This window comes from Mandrillus leucophaeus, unplaced genomic scaffold (assembly GCF_000951045.1).
Source record: "Mandrillus leucophaeus isolate KB7577 unplaced genomic scaffold, Mleu.le_1.0 Scaffold69, whole genome shotgun sequence".
Classification (NCBI taxonomy): Eukaryota; Metazoa; Chordata; class Mammalia; order Primates; family Cercopithecidae; genus Mandrillus; species Mandrillus leucophaeus.
Window position 1 is genome coordinate 1,251,110 of NW_012107474.1, and position 18,622 is coordinate 1,269,731.

Sequence of the window (18,622 nt, forward strand, 5' to 3'; positions counted from 1 at the left end):
CCGCCCATCCTCCGAGGAGTCACCCTCTCCCAGCACAGCTGTCCCCACCGCCCATCCTCCGAGGAGTCACCCTCTCCCAGCACAGCTGTCCCCTCCGCCCATCCTCCAAGATGTTGCCTCTCGCAGCACAGCTGTCCCCAGGTACACAGACAAATCCAAGTCCCCAGGTCACGGCAGGGACTGTGGAGCAGGGCCTGCTGGAGGCCAGGGGGCAAGTCCCACCGTCCCATGCCCTATCCCAGGAGCTGCAGTGATGCCGTGAGTTGATGTTTTCTTCCTTTCTGTGGCTCACGTGCATTTTTGGTTTGTTTTATGAGAAAAATGCCTCCTTTGCCCAGAGAGGAAACCTGCCCCCCAGGCAAACTCCAAAGGCTGACAGGGCGGGGCCTGCGGGGGGCACACTCACAGGGGCAACCCGGCCTGGACTTCGTACGGCCCGTGGAAGCTCCGGCGGTCCCTCAGGCCGTCCACCATGTTGTACTGGATCGTGGACAGCGGCTCCAGGGTGCTGGGAGCAGAGGAGAAGGCGTGTCTGTGTCCCCGTGTTGCAGGTGGGACAGAGCAGACAGGCAGGGTTCACCCCCCACCAAGGGCCCAGCCGAGTGGCTGTAGGCTGAGTGTATATGACAGTAGGAGCTGGGCCCCTTCAGGCCCCCATGGACCCCTCCTGCTCACCAGGGCCTCCTCAGGCTGAGCCCTGACTGGGATACTCGAGGGAGCCCCTGGGAGGTCCTGGGTTTGGGGTCAGCTGGGAGCACGGACAGCAGCTCACACTCACTCTCCCACGGGGTCCATGGCGGCCGCGTCCTTCCTCTCCACCGTGTAAAAGGGCGGGTCATAGATCAGGAACTCCGTCTGTTGCAAAACAGGGAATTTTCCCCTAGATTTTTACCCCTACTGCAAAGCTGGGCCCAGGCACCAGGGTAAAAGGGCTGCTACGCTGGGTCTGAACCCAACCCCAACATCCCAACATGCAGGGCAGAAGCTCCAAGCCGGGCAGAGCCGGGGGCTGGGCTCAGGGACCCCCACCCTGGGGCCAGCTGAAGGGCAGGCAGCCATGACTGGAGGCCTTGGGGGTCTTCCCAGAGTGAGGCAGGGGTCTAAGCTGGACCCTGGAGGCAAGGAGGATTCTGTGTGGTGGACAGAGGCAGCGAAAGCAGCAGCCTGGAATGTTCTGGATGGGCCAGAGAGAAGCCCTGCACCAGGAGGGCGGGGGTCTCCGCAGGGCCATTAGCCATCTCGCTGTCTCTGTGTCTCTGTCTCTCTTCCATGCCTGGCATCTGGAAAGGGGCCAGAGCCATTCACAGGGATGGGTGGGGTCTAGGACCAGGGCATGACCTGGGGGAATGGAGCCAGTGGCGCTGGGCCCCAGGATGATCATGGGAGTAGCCTGAGCCTCGAACTCTGTGGGGGTCAGTGTGCCCCCCGAGGCCCCTCCACCACCTCGAGCTGTGGGGCCCCTGTGATTTGACTCCTCTGTGCCTCAGTTTCCTCAAATGTCAAGCAGGGGCTGCCAGACGTACAGATCCCCCTGTGGCTGCAGTGACCGGAAACCAGGATTAACACCAGATGGATGGGGACAGGGCTGCCCTCGCCTCCCCAGGGGCCCGGCCACTCTGCCTGGTTGGGCTCAGGCAGGCGCTCACCTCCCAGGGCACCTTCTCGTTGGGCACGGGGAAGCGCGTGATGGGGCAGTTGGGATAGAGGAGGTGCCGGGCATTCACGTGGTAGCTGTCGCCTGGCTCTTCCATCTTCTTCCTGCCTCCCAGCTCAGTATCTGGCTCCTCCACGGCCTTCTGGGAAGCTGGGGACAGTCAGGAAGCCGTGACGTAAGGCAGAGCCCAGGCTCAGGTGCTCACCCGCAGGACAGGGACTTCCTCTGTGGTCCTTCCACCAAAACATCTGGGCTCCACCACCTCCCCAAGCCCAAATGGCCATGCAGGTCGAACACCAGCCCTGAAGTGAGCAGGGCCCCCGGGGAGGACGGCCATCAGAGGTCAGGGCAGCGTCCCTGCCAGCACCTGCCCCTTTGTGCAGTGGCAATCAGGGACCTCAGTAATGAGCTGAACTCACAGTGCAGTTACCGAGAGAAATGTGCTCCTTGGGGGCCAGCGAAACTCAGTGGCCCAAGGAAGGCTACTTATGTCCATTTCATAGTCAGCTGCAAATTTAGGAAAACAGACTTTGCTTCTCGTCACTCAGCCCACCTGACCAGATTCAGACACAGTCTGCAGCTGCCCGGCTCACACCCCTGACTCCCCAGCGGGGTATGTGGGGAGCTCAGGGCACGGCAGGCCAGGCCTCCCCGTGGACGTCCAGGAACCTGGTCAGGTCAGGGATCGGGCGGGGCCTCGGCACCGGCATTGGTGGGTGGGCTGAGTTCCTGAGGGCGCTGGCCCTGCCACGCCTGGGAACGGGCTCCAGCCAGTGCCTTCCTCCTGGCCAGAGCCCCACCAGCTGCCTCTCCTCCCACTGACCCTAGACCCAAAAGAACACAGGCGGGTGAAGACCAGCTGCTGGCCTGGCCACCCACTCACCCAGAGTGGGGACGTCCACATCCGAGCCGAAGCCGCTGGCCCGCAGTGTCTTCACAATCCAGTGCAGGGCTCGGGCCGTCTGGGCCACCTGGAAGGCACAGCCCGAGACACAGTGAGCACCTACCACCCACACGTATGGTACACATCCCACTGCCCACCGAAACCTCACTCCCCCAGCCAGGAGCCCCACCCCTGTCACTCAGCCCCTGCACACTTTGAAAGTGAGACACCACCTCCTCCCCAGGCAGCCACCAAGCCAGCCAGGATGCTGCCCCGGGCCCACCCAGCTTCCCTTGGGGGCTGCCGAGTCACACATCTGATGACGCAGCCTGCCCAAGAGATACAACAGTGGGACTGTCACTGGACTGGACAAGTCAGAGGACAGAGCCAGCATGAAGCTGCAGTCAGGCAATTCTCCACCACAGGGAGAGGTCACGGGCCGCCAAAGCCAGAGGTTTCCAGGGTTCCTGCACCTCCCAGGAGGAGCCTCCCCAGAGGCCGATGCAGCCCCCACAGGGGACAGCAGAACACCCATGTGGCTCAGAGCTGGGCACCCTGTCAGGGGTCCCAGCAAGGCCTAGACTGGGGGAGAGGGTGGCCTGGGCAGACCTCTGGGTGCAGCAGACAGGACTGGTGGATGGTGGATGCCCCAGGAGCACAGGGCCCAGCTGGGAGCAGCAGCACTGGGTGGCTGAGCCATCCACAGGGCTCAGTGCTGACCACAGAGGCTGCCTTGGCCTCAGGGGCTGTCGTTGGAAAGCACGGCCCGGCCCAGCTGGTGGACGCTGATGGGGTGGGCGGGCAGACCCTCACAGGCCATCTCTAAGTCCTCCCCACCTCGGTCTCATGGCCTCTCCAGGGCTCAGAGGCTGGGAGGGACAAACACTCTGTTTCCTGGGAGCACAGCCCGGCCACAGAGGCCGCAGGGCATGCAGGAGCAGCTCGGTCACAGAAACGCTCGGGCAGGCTTTTCTGGAGGACACACAGGGCACCTCTGCCAGCTGGGAACGGCTGCCCTGACGTTCTGGCCTCCCCCTCACCATCGCTTCTCAGAGCCCTACTCGGTGCCATCACATGGCAGAGCCGCCCACCAGGCCCAACAGTGGCACCTCCTGAACGGAGGCCTGGACCTCGGACCCACCTGCTCCTCCAGGGAGGCCAACCTCTGCTCCATGGAGCCCGACCTCTTCAGCGGGTCCAGGTCCAGCAGGTCCACCATGGCGTCAACCCTGAAAGAGGAAGCAGCTGAGCTGGATGCACACCAGGCCTTGGGGCCCCGGGAACACCACGCCGCACTGCAGACGGCCCTGCATCAGTCTTCACTTCCTCTTAATATGAAACTATTTGTAACATGCATTTCTCCCATAGAACCAAACTGCCCAGGGCCCCAAAGGGAAAGACGTCTCAGCAGACGGACAGCCGAGGCTCACACGGCAAGCTCTGGCAGCCTGTCCGTCCCAGGAGAGGGGGCAGGTGAGCGAACTGAGGGAGGGCCAGGTGACAGGTCACAATGACACTTCCTCTGGGCACAGCAGAGGTTGATTCGTTGTGGGGGTGATGTGGAGAGGCGCTGCTGTTCTGGGGATGTTTGGTTTCTGTCGTATTTTGCGGGGATTGTGGAGCAGTGCTGTTTTTCTGGGAGTATTTGGTTTCTGTCGTATTTTGTGGGGATGTGGTGTGGTGCTGTTGCTGGGGAATGTTTGCTTTCTGTCTTATTTTGTGGGGTTGTAGAGTGGCACTATTATTCTTGAAATATTTGGTTTCTGTCTTATTTTGCTTCACCCAGCCTTGGCCTGCTGTGTTTATGGTTAAAATAAGTCTGCGGCCAAACACGAGTCTCCAGCTCTCATCCACTGTCCCCTGGGCTCCCTCACTTCCTTGCGCCCACTGCAAGTGATATTCTTATAATACATTGAGCAACTATTTTAGTAACACAGAAATTTTCTGGGGATATGTCCCACTTTAAACAGTTATCTAGGGAAAGGGAAGAAAATGATTTCGCACCGGGCCTCGGAGTCTCCTTTCACCCACACTGCATTTTGCTTAATCCCACAAAAGCCGCTTAACTGCACCTGCTGTGTTTTCCCAGACAGCCTTGCAAACATGCGAGGGTGGTTACTGGCGCCTTCTCGGACCCGCGTGATTCCACCACCGTGAGATGCAGAAACTGTCTAGATTTGCAGACAGAGCTTGTCCTTGACCTCCAAGGCTCCAGCCCTGCTCTGTGGCGAGGAGCTTTGGTGAACTCAGCTCACCTCAGTGCTGCAAGGTTATGGCACCCCAAGCTCATTCGCCTCCCGGGTCCCCGGCTTCCTCACTGGACCCACGGAGGGTCAGTGACCAGGTTAGGGCCCTTGGTGAGGGCCGAGCTCTTTCCTCACTTTCCCTGGAGCCCGTGTTCTGCAAGATCAGGTCGACTGAAGCACATCAGCTTCTGTCCCAGGCCCCTCAGTGGATGAGCCAGAGCTGCTGACCAATGGGAGTGACAGGTGAGCACACCAGCCAGCGGCCCAGCGGAAATACATTCTGCAGGCTCATCTTGGGAAAACTTCCGTTCACACACAAATACGCATTAGAGTCAGGGTCTCGCCCTATCACCCAGGCAGCCTCGAACCCCTGGCCTCAGCCTCCTGAGCAGCTGGGACTATGTGACCCCAAGTACACCACCGCACCAGGCTACTCTTTTTTTTTTTTTTTTTGTAGAGATGGGGTCTCACTATGTTGCCCAGGCTGGTCTCAAACTTTTGGCCTCAAGAAATCCCCCCACCATGGCCTCCTTAGTAGCTGGGATCACAGGCATGAGCCACCATGCCTGGATAACTGTTATTTTTATTTTTTGTAGAGACGGGGGTCTCACTATGTTGCCTAGGTTGGTCTTGAACTCCTGGGCTCAAGCAATCCTCCCACCTCAGCCTCCCAAAGTGTTGGGATTACAAGCATGAGCCACTGCACCTGGCCTGAAAATTTATATTTTAGTTAAGTTTTTTCAACCTCAGAAAATAACTGGAGGCGCCCAACTTCCACTGAGCACCCAGGCTGGGAATAGGCAGCAGACCGACTCTGAGCTTTAAGACGTCTGGGATAGGGCAGGAGCTGAGCAGCATTTGGGACTAAATTGTTTTTTGAGGTGGAGTCTTGCTCTGTTGCCCAGGCCAGAGTGCAGCAGCACGATCCCGACTCACTGCAACCTCTGCCTCCTGGGTTCAAGCGGTTCTCCTGCCTCAGCCTCCCAAGTAGCTGGGATTACAAGCGCACACCACCACACCTGGCTAATTTTTGTATTTTTAGTAGAGATGGGGTTTCACCATGGTAACCAGGATGGTCTCGATCTCCTGACCTCATGATCCACCCACTTCGGCCTCCCAAAGTACTGGGATTACAGCCGTGAGCCACCATACCCAGCCTGGGACTGATTCATTTGGGGCCCAGCCCACTCCCTTAAGGCAGGAGGCTGCAAAATTGCTGGGGCCTGCATTCCAGGCCACACCGCTGGCCAGTGGTGGACGCTGAGCCACCTCTCTTACTTTCCTGGGCCTCCACTTCCTCGTGGGTAAAAGTGGAAGGAAAAATACCTCCCTCTGCAAAAGGGTTGAGCGAGATGATGCAGGTGAAGGGCGTGGTCCTCAGTGAGCCCTTAACACACGCCAGCCATTGTATTCCAGCCCTGACTATGTTGGTCATCAGCAGAGCTGTGGCCTTTCAGCTTCATCCTGACATGCGGAGGCCGCCTCTCCCAAGCACCTTCCCCCAGCATCTGGGCCCTGGGCATGGCCACTGCTCAAAGTCAGATGTCCCAGACAAGGCCATCCATCAAAGCTGTGCTTGGCCAGAGCAAGTAAGAGAAGGTTCTCAGGGCACTGCATGGCCCCAGGTCTCTCCTCTGTAAGTGGACCATCGGAGCCAAACATCAGGCTGAGCAGGCCTGGAGACCAGCGACCCCAGCCTCCTGCAACCCTGCCAGACCAGGAACTAGCAGCAGTTCCAGAACTGCATAGGATTTGCTGAGTGCCTTCTAGGCACTGGGCCTGCTCTACATCCCACGATACTATGGGGAACGTGTGGGACTCTGTCCCTACTCTCACATGGAGCCTGGCTGGTAGACATGACCCAACCCACAAACCCACCAGTCAACCAACCAACATCCAGATTCCAGAAAGACAAGGCATGGGGACAGGGTGGGTAGAGGGCAGGAAAGGCCCTCCAATGAAGTGAGGCATGAATAGAGAGAGACAGCAAGTCCTGACTCTCTCTGGGAGAAGACTGTTCTAGGCAGAGAGCATGCCAAGGGCTCAACTGGAAGTCATTGTGCCCAGACTCAAGCAAACAGGGCACCTGTATCTAGTTCACTCAGAATGGGAGCTAGAAGGGGCTTTGACATCAGCCAGTTCATTAAGGTCCTCACATTGTCACCATCATCATTACCATTGCCATCATAATCACCATCATCAACATTACCACCATCACCACATCCACCATCATCACCACCACTACCACCACCACTACCATCACTGCCACCACCATTACCACCATCATCACCACCAACACCACCACTGCCATCACCACCATCACCACCATTTCCATTACAACCATCAAAATCACCATTGTCACATCACCATCACTACCACCATCACCACTACCACCACCATCACAATCACCACCACATCACCATCATCACTAACATCACCACTACCACCACCACCACCATTACCATCATCACTAACATCACCACCACCACCACCACCACCATTACCAACACAACCACTACCATCACTACCATCACCATCACAACTACCACCACCACCAACACCAGCACAACCAATACCAATACCATCACCATCATCACCACCATCACCCACCACCATGACCATCACTACCACCACCACCATCATCACCATCACCATTACCATCACAACCATCATAATCACCATCACCACTACCATCACCATCACCACCATTACCACTGCCACCACCACCACCATCATCACCACTACCACCATCACCATTACCCATCACCATCACCATCATCACCACCATCACCATTACCGCCATGACCATCACAATCACCATCATCACCACCACCACCATCACCATCATCATCACTGTTACCACTACCACCACCATCATCACTACTACCAGCACAACCACTACCATCACCATCACCACCTTCACCACCACCACTATTACCACCATCACCAATACCATCATCATCACCATCCTCACCATCACCACTACTGATATAATTTGGCTGCATCCCCACCCAAATCTCATCTTGAATTGTAACTCTCACAATTCCCATGTGTCATGGGAGGCACCCAGTGGGAGGTAACTGAACCTTGGGGGTGGGTCTTTCTTGTGCTGTTCTCGTGGTAGTGAATACATCTCATGAGATCTGATGGTTTTATAAAGAGGAGTTCTCCTGCACAAGTTCTCTCTCTGCCTGCTGCCATCCACGTAAGATGTGACTTGCTCCTCCTTGCCCTCTGCCATGATTGTGAGACCTCCCCAGCCATGTGGAACTGTGAATCCATTAAACCTCTTTTTCTTCCCAGTCTCAGGTATGTTTTTATCAGCAGTGTGAAAATGGATTAATACAGTAAATTGGTACCAGTAGAGTGGGGTGCTGCTGAAAAGATACCTGAAAATGTGGAAGCAACTTTGGAATTAGGTAACAGGCAGAGGTTGGAACAGTTTGGAGGGCTCAGAAGACAGGAACATGTGGGAAAGTTTGGAACTTCCTAGAGACTTCTTGAATGACTTTGACCAAAAAGCTGATTGTAACACGAACAATAAGGTCCAGGCTGAGGTGGTCTCAGATGGAGATGAGGAACTTGTTGGGAACTGGAGCAGAGGTGACTCTTGCTATGTTTTAGCAAAGAGACTGGTGGCATTTTGCCTCCACCTTAGAGATTTGTGGAAGTTTGAACTTGAGAAAGAGATGATTTAGGGTATCTGGCAGAATAAATTTCTAAGTGGCAAAGTATTCAAGAGGTGACTTGGGTGCTATTAAAGGCATTCAATTTTATAAGGGAAGCTGAGCATAAAAGTTTGTAAAATTTGCAGCCTGACAACAGGATAGAAAATCCCATCTTCTGAGAAGAAATTCAAGCCAGCTGCAGAAATTTGCACAAATAACAAGGAGCCAAATGTTAGTCCCCAAGACAATGGGGAAAATGTCTCCAGGGCATGTGAGAGGTCTTCACAGCAGCCCCTCCAATCACAGGCCCAGAGGCTAAGGGAAGACCCATGGGCCGGGCCCAGGGTCCCCATGCTGTGTGCAGTTTAGGGACTTGGTGCCCTGCATCCCAGCCACTCCAGCTGTGACTAAAAGGGGCCAAGGTACAGCTTGGGCTGTTGCTTCAGAGGGTGCAAGCCCCAAGCCTTGGCAGCTTCCATGTGGTGTTGAGCCTGCAGGTACACAGAAGTCAAGAATTCAGGTTTGGGAACCTCCACCTAGATTTCAGAGGATGTATGGAAATGCCTGGGTGTCCAGGCAGGAGTTTGCTACAGAGGCAGGGCCCTCATGAAGAACCTCTGCTAGGGCAGTGCGGAAGGGAAACGTGGGGTCAGAGCCCCCACACAGAGTCCCTACTGGGGCACTGCCTAGTGGAGCTGTGAGAAGAGGGCCACTGTCCTTCAGACCCCAGAATGGTAGCTCCACCAGTAGCTTGCACCGTGCACCTGGAAAAGCCACAGGTACTCAATGCCAGCCCACGAAAGCAGCTTGGAGGGAGGTTGTGCCCTGCAAAGCCACAAAGGTGGAGCTGCTCAAGATGGGAGCCTAGCTCTTGCATCAGCGTGACTTCAATGTGAGACATGGAGTCAAAAGAGATCATTGGAGAGCTGTAAGATCTGACTGCCCCACTGGATTTTAGACTTGCATGGGCCCTGTAGCCCCTTTGTTTTGGCCAATTTCTCCCATTTGGAATGGCTGTATTTACCCAATGCCTGTACCCCCACTGTATTTAGGAAGTAACTAGCTTGCTTTTGATTTTACAGGCTCATAGGTGGAAGGGACTTGCCTTGTCTCAGATGAGACTTTGGACTGTGGACTTTTGGGTTAATGCTGAAATGAGTTAAGGCTTTGGGGGACTGTTGGGAAGGTATGATTGGTTTTGAAATGTGAGGACATGAGATTTGGGAGGGGGCAGGAGCAGAATGATATGGTTGGGCTGTGTCCCCACCCAAATCTCATCTTGAATTGTATCTCCCACAATTCCCATGTGTTGTGGGAAGGACCCATTGGGAGGTAATTGAATCATGGGGGCAGGACTTTCTCATGCAGTTCTCATATAGTGAATAGGTCTCATGAGATCTAGTGGTTTTATAAAGAGGAGTTCCCCTGCACAAGTTCTGTCTCTTTGCCTGCCACCATACATGTAAGATGTGACTTGCTCCTCCTTGCCTTCTGCCATGATTGTGAGGCCTCCCCGGCCATGTGGAACTGAGTCCATTAAACCTCTTTTTCTTCCCAGTCTCAGGTATGTCTTTATCAGCATGAAAACAGACTAATACAACCACCACCATCAATACCACCATCACCAGCATCGTCCCTACCACCATCACCAGCATCGTCCCTACCACCATCACCATCATCACCCTCACCACACCACTACCACCACCACCATCACCATCGCAGCCACCATCATCACCATCGCCACCACCACCACCACTACTCGTAAGAGTAATGATAAAAGCACCAGGCCACGTTAGCAGAGCCCTGGCTATGGTTCAAGCATATGTGCTCAATTCTTTACAGTCAGGACCCCACTGTATTCTGGAAACAACTCCAAGGTGTCGACAGGGACTATCGTGTCTCCATCTTACAGACAAGGCTAGGGAGGTATGGAAAGGCAGGAGTACATACCTGTCTCTAAGGTGGAGGGCACTTGGCCTGGTCTGTCCAGAGCCCACAGTCTTGGGCATCCCTGCCAGTTCCAGGTATGCCCGTTTGTGACTACAGGAACCTCCATACTGCCATAACTAGGTGGCACTGTGTCCATATTCCCCTTCCTCCTCTCATGCCATGGTGAGACGCACACTGAGAGTAGGACACTGGGAACAGCCCTTCCTGCTGCCCACTGCTGGGCCATTAGGCCCTGCTGACACTTAGCAGGGTCAAAGGGCTGGCAGTGGAGAGCAGGGATCAGAAAGATTTTCCCCCAACACTGACCTCGCACCCTGGAAAGAAGCAAAGTGGGAGGAGCCTAGAGGGAGGATGGTGCTGAGCGTGGCTGACCTCAAGGGCTGGGCTGCCGAGGCCCTGCAGAAGCTACAGTAAGGCTGTGCACCAACAAGCTCACTGAGCAAACCACCCCCAAACCAGCCTGGACCCCATGTGCACATCCCCCCAGGCCTCCAAGCCAGCTCCTATGGGCCAACCTGCCCCTCCTCCAGCCGCCGAGGCTTCCCTCCCAGCCTCTGACCCAGTGCCCTGTGGGGCCCAGCCTTCCTAAGGACCCCAGAGGGCCCTGGGTCAGCTGCGGGCACAGGCCCAGATGCCTGCAACATTGCAGGGGCCACGGGGTACAGCGTTCCCTCGCCAGTGAGGCATTGCTGGGCCTCCCCATGTGGGACATGTACTCATGGTGCCTGTGGACCTGCAAGAGGTCCCCTAGAGGCTCCCCGCCCCCAGGCCCGCCCGAGCCCCCGTACTTATTGCTGATGTCCTCGATCTTCTGCTCGGGCCGCTGCTTTTGCTGGAACTGCTGATTCTGCAGGTAGTTCTCCTTCAGGTAGATCTCCCAGGATAGCAGGGCCGCCTCCTCGTTCTTCTCCAGTTTGTTCTCTGTCAGAGTGGGAGGACAGACCAGGGGATCTGGAGTCCTCAGGACGGTGGGCCCTGAAGCCCTGACCCACCCGGTGGTCGGTCCTGAGTGGCAGGAAGAGCCCTCCGCACACCTGCCCCGAGGGAGCCTCTGGGCTCGGTCCCCACCACTTGCTCAAGGCCAGCAGAAGGGGAGCAGCCTGAGTGGCCTGCAGGCCTGCCGAGCGTCCAGGGTTCTGGGCAGAGCTGCTACGCCATCTCCACCCCTCTGCACCCAGGCGGCCAGGAGATTCAGGAGAGGCACTGAGACTGACGTACTGAGCTGCTTGTGCCTCTTGGCCGGAGTCTTCAGGATCACCCTCTTGATGAAGAGCTGCAGGTGGCTGAGGAGGATGAAGGGGGGCGGTGCGGCGGGGCGGCTGTGGTACTCCTCGATCAGGTCATGGCGCTGGAACTTCCAGATCTGGTCCGTGTGCTCCTGCACCTGCTGGAAGGTGTAGCTATCAGGGAGGAGAGAGCGACACCTCGAGGTCAGGGTGTTTACCTGGAACAGACCCCTCTCACCGCCCACGTACCCACTCTGATGCCACAGAGAGCAGAGCCACGCCTGTGTGCCCACTCTGATAGCACCGAGAGTAGAGCCACGCCACACAGGAGGCCAGCTCCAGGCACAGAACTCAGCCCACAGACCTCACAATTCCAGGCTTCCTGGGAACCAAGGCAAAAAAAATGAGAAGCACGCAGACTTCCGATTTTATAAGCCTCACTGGTGAATAACACAAAGTGGGTGTTTATCAGGAGACAGACGCTGTCTGGCATTGAACTCTAAGAGTTGATTTGCAGATTCTGACAAGTACCAGAGCCAGACCCCCCAGAGGTGCATGTGGAAGGGGCAGGGCTGCAGGAGCCTCCTGGGTGTGTCTCAGGGTGACAGGCACAGAGCCCTCCGCAACGGGAGCTGGCAGTGTGGGTGCCATACTTGCTGCAGGAACGGTGTCCTGCCACCAGCCCCTTGGCCTCGAGAGGACAGTCCTGGCCCATGCTCAGTTTCTCTCAACGTTCAGAACCCATGTTAAAGCAAAAGGTGGCAACCTCAGAAGCTTAGCCAATGAAACAAGAAGAGAAACAGTTGGTTCCTAATAAAACCAGGAACAAAAGGATTTTCAGAGTCCCAGGTAGCACAGGGCCTGTCTGCAGAGGTTGGGAAGGGCTCTGAGGGCCTAGGAGGTTTTCTGAATTATGGGGGCAGCATGGGGAGACTGGGCTTTCTGTGGGCCATGACGGTTCCGCATCCATGCTGGGCTCCTCAGCTCCACTGTCAGGGCCAGGAATTGGCCACGGAACCCCCAAAGCCAACCCAGGGGCCCACCAAGACCCTAAACACCTGCGCTTTCATTCTGCGTGGCCTCCTGGCTCCCTGGAGTTCTTTTTTATGCTGCCTCTGGTGTGAGGTCCTCAGCATTTAATTTGTTCTAAGTTTAAAACCTGCAAGAGCAAACTGGAACCCCCAAAGCCTGGGACCCACAGCTGCTGCGGCTGATCGGAGACACAACTCCAGAGGACCACGTCCACCAGGGGCCGGATGGACAGCCACCTATTTTGTCCTTCTTGTTTCAAAAGCAACAATAGCAAATAATATTCCAAAAGTTCTATGATAAGACTGCATGCTTCAAGACACTAAGGATTTAAAGAAAATGCTAGACATTTCCAAAGAGAAGGAACAGCCACTGCATGAGTCTCCTGATGCTGCTGTAGTGAACCGCCACTGCCTTGGCAGCTTAAAGCAATCAGACTCTTCTCGCAGTCCTGGAGGTCAGGAGCCTCACAGGGCTAAAACCAAGGTTCAGCAAGGCTGTGCTCCTCCCGTCGGTCAGGGGCCTCCATGCCTTGCCTTTCCTACCTTCCAGAGGCCACCAGCATTCCTGGGCCGGAGGTCTCACCTCCCCGCAATGCCCATTTTCATCGTCACATTCCTTCTCTGCCTCCGTCTTCCACGGCCCCTCGTGATGATGTCGGGCCGTGCAGATAACCCCGGATAATTTCCCATCTCAGGATCCTCCACTTAACCCCATCCTCCCAGTCCCTTTTGTCATATAAGGCCCCATAGCCACAGGGTTAGAGTGTGGACATCCCTGGGGCTGTTATTCAACCTGCCACAGATGCCACAAACAGCAGGCCCAGAGGAGGTGGACACGTGTGTGCAAACCCACAAAACCAGCAAAGCACGTGAAGACGGGCAGATGAAGAAGCTCCTAATGGCGCGGGAGGGCAGACACGGAGCCGTCCACAGATGATCAGAGCTCAGGGGAAGGCGCCACAGAGCCAGCGCCCTCCGAGGCACACGGTGGGGACAGCAGGAACACGTCTAGGGCTGGGGAACTGGCCCCAAAGAGCTAAAGAACCCAGCAACTAACAGAAATGCTCACACTTACAGATGGCAGACAGGGAAAGAAACCACTTGCTGGGATGCTGAGACTCGCTCGCAGGAGCTTTTAGAACTGGCTGAGGTCAGCTGGAACCAACGTGGGCAATTGGAGTCTGCAGGGCCCAAGCTTGCTGACGCCACAGCCCAAGTTTCCACCCCAGGGTCCCGGTAACTCAGCCCAGATGTGCACACGAGACCCATGAGGAGACACAACTTTCCAGACCCCCCTTTTCTTCCACCAGCCACCTACTAATCCACGAACCCACCCCCGAACCTTCCCTAATAGAAACACTGCATTAAAGCCAGCGCGGGGGGACAGACGTGAACTGCACCCCGTCTCCTTGTGGATTGGCCCAGAAGAAAAGCGTTTATTTTCTCAAAAACCTGGTGTCGGCCGGGCGCGGTGGCTCAAGCCTGTAATCCCAGCACTTTGGGAGGCCGAGACGGGCGGATCACGAGGTCAGGAGATCGAGACCATCCTGGCTAACACGGTGAAACCCCGTCTCTACTAAAAAATACAAAAAACTAGCCGGGCGAGGTGGCGGCGCCTGTGGTCCCAGCTCCTCGGGAGGCTGAGGCAGGAGAATGGCGTAAGCCCGGGAGGCAGAGCTTGCAGTGAGCTGAGATCGCACCACTGCACCCCAGCCTGGGCAACAGAGCGAGACTCCGTCTCAAAAAAAACAAAAACAAAAAAAAAAAAAAAACCTGGTGTCATAGTGTTGGCTTCCTGCACATCAGGCAGTGAGACCTTTTGCTCAGTCACAGGGAGACACAGGCAGAGCCCTCGGAGTGATGAGGGGACAGCACCGAGCAGCAGCGGCCCCGGCACGCCCCCAGGTAGGGCAGTGAGCTCATGGATACTGATGCAAAAGGAACGAGGCCGACACCAACATCCCTGCCCCGCAGGAGGAAGCTGCCTCCAGGAGACACCTGCGCCATGAGCGCAGAGCCTACGTGGAGCCATCCGCAGCACCGCGGGTCCCCAGCAGCCACAGGGACAGACCCACGCCAGCTCAACAGACGCAGCAGTGACCACGGAGAGTGGCTGTGCACGCTCCACCAGGATATCAGTGAGGCGCCTCTGTGCACCAGCCATCCACCCTGTCCACAAGACCCTGGAGACAGCTTGGCCACTGCGGCCCAGGAACGCCGTCCACCCATCCGCCCGCAGGCCAGCCCCACCCAGGCGCTCACTTGAACATGGCGATGAGGAGGTTGAGCAGCAGGATGTTGGTGAAGAGCAGGTAGAGGCAGAGCAGGAGGACCGTCAGCCATTCGGGGAAGGCGGGCCTCTGCTGCGTCACGTCACTCTCGGGGCACTTGGGTTTGTAGGGGTCGGTGCCGTTGGGGCTGCAGTGCTCCGGGTTGAAGTTCACGCCTGGCGTTGGGAATGGGGGTGGGTGAGCCAAGAGAATAACACAGAGTCAAGAGGATCCTGGCAGGAGGGGACCCTCGAGGCCTCCAATCACTGCCAGGTCCCCCGCAGGCCTGATGCCGCTCATCTGGGTGACCTCAGCTGTCACCTCTGGGCCTGAAGTCCAGAAGGAGGTATCTGTCTCCAGCCAGATACAGGTAAGAGGCCCCTGAGGCAGAGCTGCACCCAGACTGGCCCATGCCTCCGCCCAGGGTACGCCACCCACCAGGGCACTGCCAGGGCCCCAGCCAGGGCCAGCACCAGGTCCCAAGCCTAGGGAGTTCAATTCAGTGGGAAATAATTTAAAAGGAAAGGCCAGGAGCAGTGGCTCACGCCTGTAATCCCAGCATTTTGGGAGGCCAAGGTGGATCACCTGAGGTCAGGAGTTTGAGACCAGCCTGGACAACATGGTGAAACCCTGTCTCTACTACAAATACAAAAATTAGCCAGGCATGGTGGCACATGCCTATAATCCCAGCTACTCAGGAGACTGAGGCAGGAGAATCACTTGAAACCGGGAGGGAGGTGGAGGTTGCAGTGAGCCAAGATGGCACCATCGCACTCCAACCTGGACAACAAGAGCAAAGCTCTGTCTCAAAAAAAAAAAAAAAGAATTGAAAAGGAAAAAAAATTAACAACTATCCCCAAGAGAAGGGAGAGAAGGGAGATGTGGAAAAGGGAAGACACTGCTGAGACAATGCATGGACAAGTGAAAACTGGTGATTGTGAAGCAAAATAGCATCCTGCGTGCATAGAAAGTAAGGGCTGTTTAATACGTAACCAGCTTCTACCTTAAACAAATCTCTAAGGAAACATAGGAAGTTGTTAACAAAGGTTAACTCTGGGAGGTGAAATTATGAAAAACATTCTTTCTTTATACTTATCTTGAATTTTAAAATTGTTCAACAATGAGCAATGCAGTCCTGGGTAATCAAACGTATTTTGAATGCGTTACTAATTTTCTAAGAGAGAAACTCACTCTGATGGCTATAAATTCCTATATTTAAAAAGAAGAGCTAAAATTATTAACGTAACTTTCCACTGTAGCAAACTAGAAAAAGAAAGAAGAGCAAACCACCCTTTCACAATAGAAACACTCAAGAAGACAGGACTCAAAGAGAACCTCTTTGATTGACAGGACATTTACAAAAATCCTGCAGCTAACATCATACCCAGTGGGAAAGACTGGATGCTTTCCCCCGAGACAAGCCAAAAGCAAGCGGAAGGAAGGAAATAATGAAGATTAGAATATAAATGAGATCAAGAAAACAAAAACAATGAAGTCAACAAACCAAACTCAGTTCTTGAAAAAGAGCAACAAAAAATTGCCACCTTGTAGCTAGACTGATCAAGAAAAAAAAAGAGACAAGGCTCAAATCGCTAATATCAGAAATGAAAGAGAGGATAGTACTACTAATCTTACAAAGGAAATCCTAGAGAAAATTATATGCTAAGAAATTAGATAATCTAGAAGAATGGACAAATTCCTAGAAAGACACAAACTACCAAAGGTGACTGGAGAAGAAATAGAAAATATAAATAGACCTGTAACACATAAGAGATTGAATTAGTAAGGCAAAAACATCACGCAAAGGAAAGTCCACACTCAGAGGAGTTCACTGGTGAATTCTACCAAATGTTTACAGAAGAATTAAAACCACTCTTTTACAAACTCTTGCAAAATATAAGAGGGGGAACTACTTCCTAAGCCATTGTATGAGGCCAGTATTACCCTGACACCAAAACTAGGCAAACATATTACAAGAAAAGAAAACCACAGACCAATATCCTTCATGAATGTAGGTGCAAAAATCATCAAAAAAAAAACAGCTAGCAAAGTGAATCCAGCACTAAATAAAAGGGATTATTCACCAAGACCAAGTGGGACGTGTCCCAGGAACACACAGTTGGTTTAACATTCGAAGATCAATTGATGGAATGCACCACATTAATAGCGAAAGGAGCAAAAACCATCGGAACATTGGAATAAGTGCAGGAGAAGCAGCTGACACGGTCTACCACTCCTTCACAATAAAAACACTCAAGAAACTAGGAATAGAAGGAACTTCTTCAACCTGATAAAGCACATTTACAAAAGCCCCACAGCTAACATCACACTTAATGGTGAAAGACTTGTTCCCTAAGATCAGTGGACTCGTTGTCTAAAATCAGGAGCAAGGCAAGGATGTCCCCCGTTGTCCCTTCTGTTCAACATTGTACTGGAGGTTCTAGCCAGGGCACTTAAGCAAGAAGAAGAAATAAAAGGCAACCAGTTTGGAAAGGAACAAGTAAAACTGTCTCTTTTTGCAGATGACATGGTCTTGTATATGACAAATCCACTAAAAATCTGTTAGAACTAATGAAGAAGTTTAGCAAGGTTTCAGGGTTCAAGATCAATCTACAAAAGACAATGTATTTCTATATACCAGTCATGAACAATTCGAAATGAAATCAATAGGACAATTCTATTTATAACAGTTTGGAAAAGAATAAAATATTTAGGAATAAATTTAACAGAAGAAGCATAAGACTTATTACTGAAAACTATAAAACATTATTGAGATAAATTAAAGAATTAAATAAGCAAAAACACATCCCATGTTCACAATCAAAATCACAGATGCCCTTTTTGGAGAAATTGATGAGCTGATCCAAAAATTCTTGTGAAGATATGGCATCCAGAGGCCAAAGCAATCCCGGAAAAGAACAAATTAGGACTCACACTTCTGAATTTCAAAACTTACTACAAGGCTACGCCAACCTAGACAGTATGGTCAAAACTTACTACAAGGCTACGCTCACCAAGATAGTGCAGTCCTGGCACAAGGACAGACATCAGTGGAACTGAACTGACACTCTAGAAGTAAACCCTTATGTTAATGGTCCACTGATTTTCAACAAGGATGCCAAGAGGCTTCACTGGGGAAAGAACAGTCTTGTCAACAAATAGTGCTGGGACAACAAGAGAGCCACAAGGAAGACTGACCCTTACCACACACCAGGCCAAACAAAAAGCGAAAGCTATAAAATACTTAGTAGAACACAGGTGTAAATCATGACCGTGGTTTTCAGCTAGGACACCAAAAGCACAATGATCAAGGAGATTGATAAGTTGAATGTCATCAAACGTTCAAAAGTTCATGCATCAAATGACACCATAAAGTAAATAACAAGTCAGCCCACAGACTGACAAAAACAATGCAAATCATACACATTTGGTAAGAGACTGGCATCCTTATGTAAAGAACTCTTACAACTCAATAACATAAAAGACAATTAACCCAACTGAAAAATGGGCAAAGATGGCCAGGCGCAGTGGCTCACACCTGTAATCCCAGCAGTTTGGGAGGCCAAGGTGGGCGGATCACGAGGTCAGGAGATCGAGGCCATCCTGGCCAACATGGTGAAACCCTGTCTCTACTAAAATACAAAAATTAGCTGGGCATGGTGGTGCATGCCTGTAATCCCAGCTACTCGGGAGG

General features: G+C 53.6%; 1 protein-coding gene and 1 long non-coding RNA gene across 3 annotated transcripts in view; one reads left to right on the forward strand and one right to left on the reverse strand.

Annotated features, from left to right (window-relative positions):
• Positions 1–18,622, reverse strand: part of TRPM2 (transient receptor potential cation channel, subfamily M, member 2) — a 98,285-nt gene that overhangs the window by 20,650 nt on the left and 59,013 nt on the right. Inside the window, exons 20-28 of one of the 2 annotated variants that reach the window (XM_012002513.1) lie at positions 14,921–15,104; positions 11,620–11,801; positions 11,190–11,322; positions 4,610–4,759; positions 3,679–3,766; positions 2,538–2,625; positions 1,647–1,804; positions 779–855; positions 407–508 (exon numbers count right to left, since the gene is read on the reverse strand). In XM_012002513.1, coding sequence (XP_011857903.1) covers positions 407–508; positions 779–855; positions 1,647–1,804; positions 2,538–2,625; positions 3,679–3,766; positions 4,610–4,759; positions 11,190–11,322; positions 11,620–11,801; positions 14,921–15,104 — 1,162 coding nt within the window. The remainder of the gene's footprint in view (positions 1–406; positions 509–778; positions 856–1,646; positions 1,805–2,537; positions 2,626–3,678; positions 3,767–4,609; positions 4,760–11,189; positions 11,323–11,619; positions 11,802–14,920; positions 15,105–18,622) is intronic. The other variant, XM_012002514.1, reaches the window with a different exon arrangement.
• On the forward strand, positions 1,913–14,109 carry LOC105555534. The gene is made up of 3 exons (XR_001008490.1): positions 1,913–2,326; positions 3,906–4,010; positions 13,736–14,109. It is a non-coding gene; the product is annotated as an uncharacterized LOC105555534 (long non-coding RNA).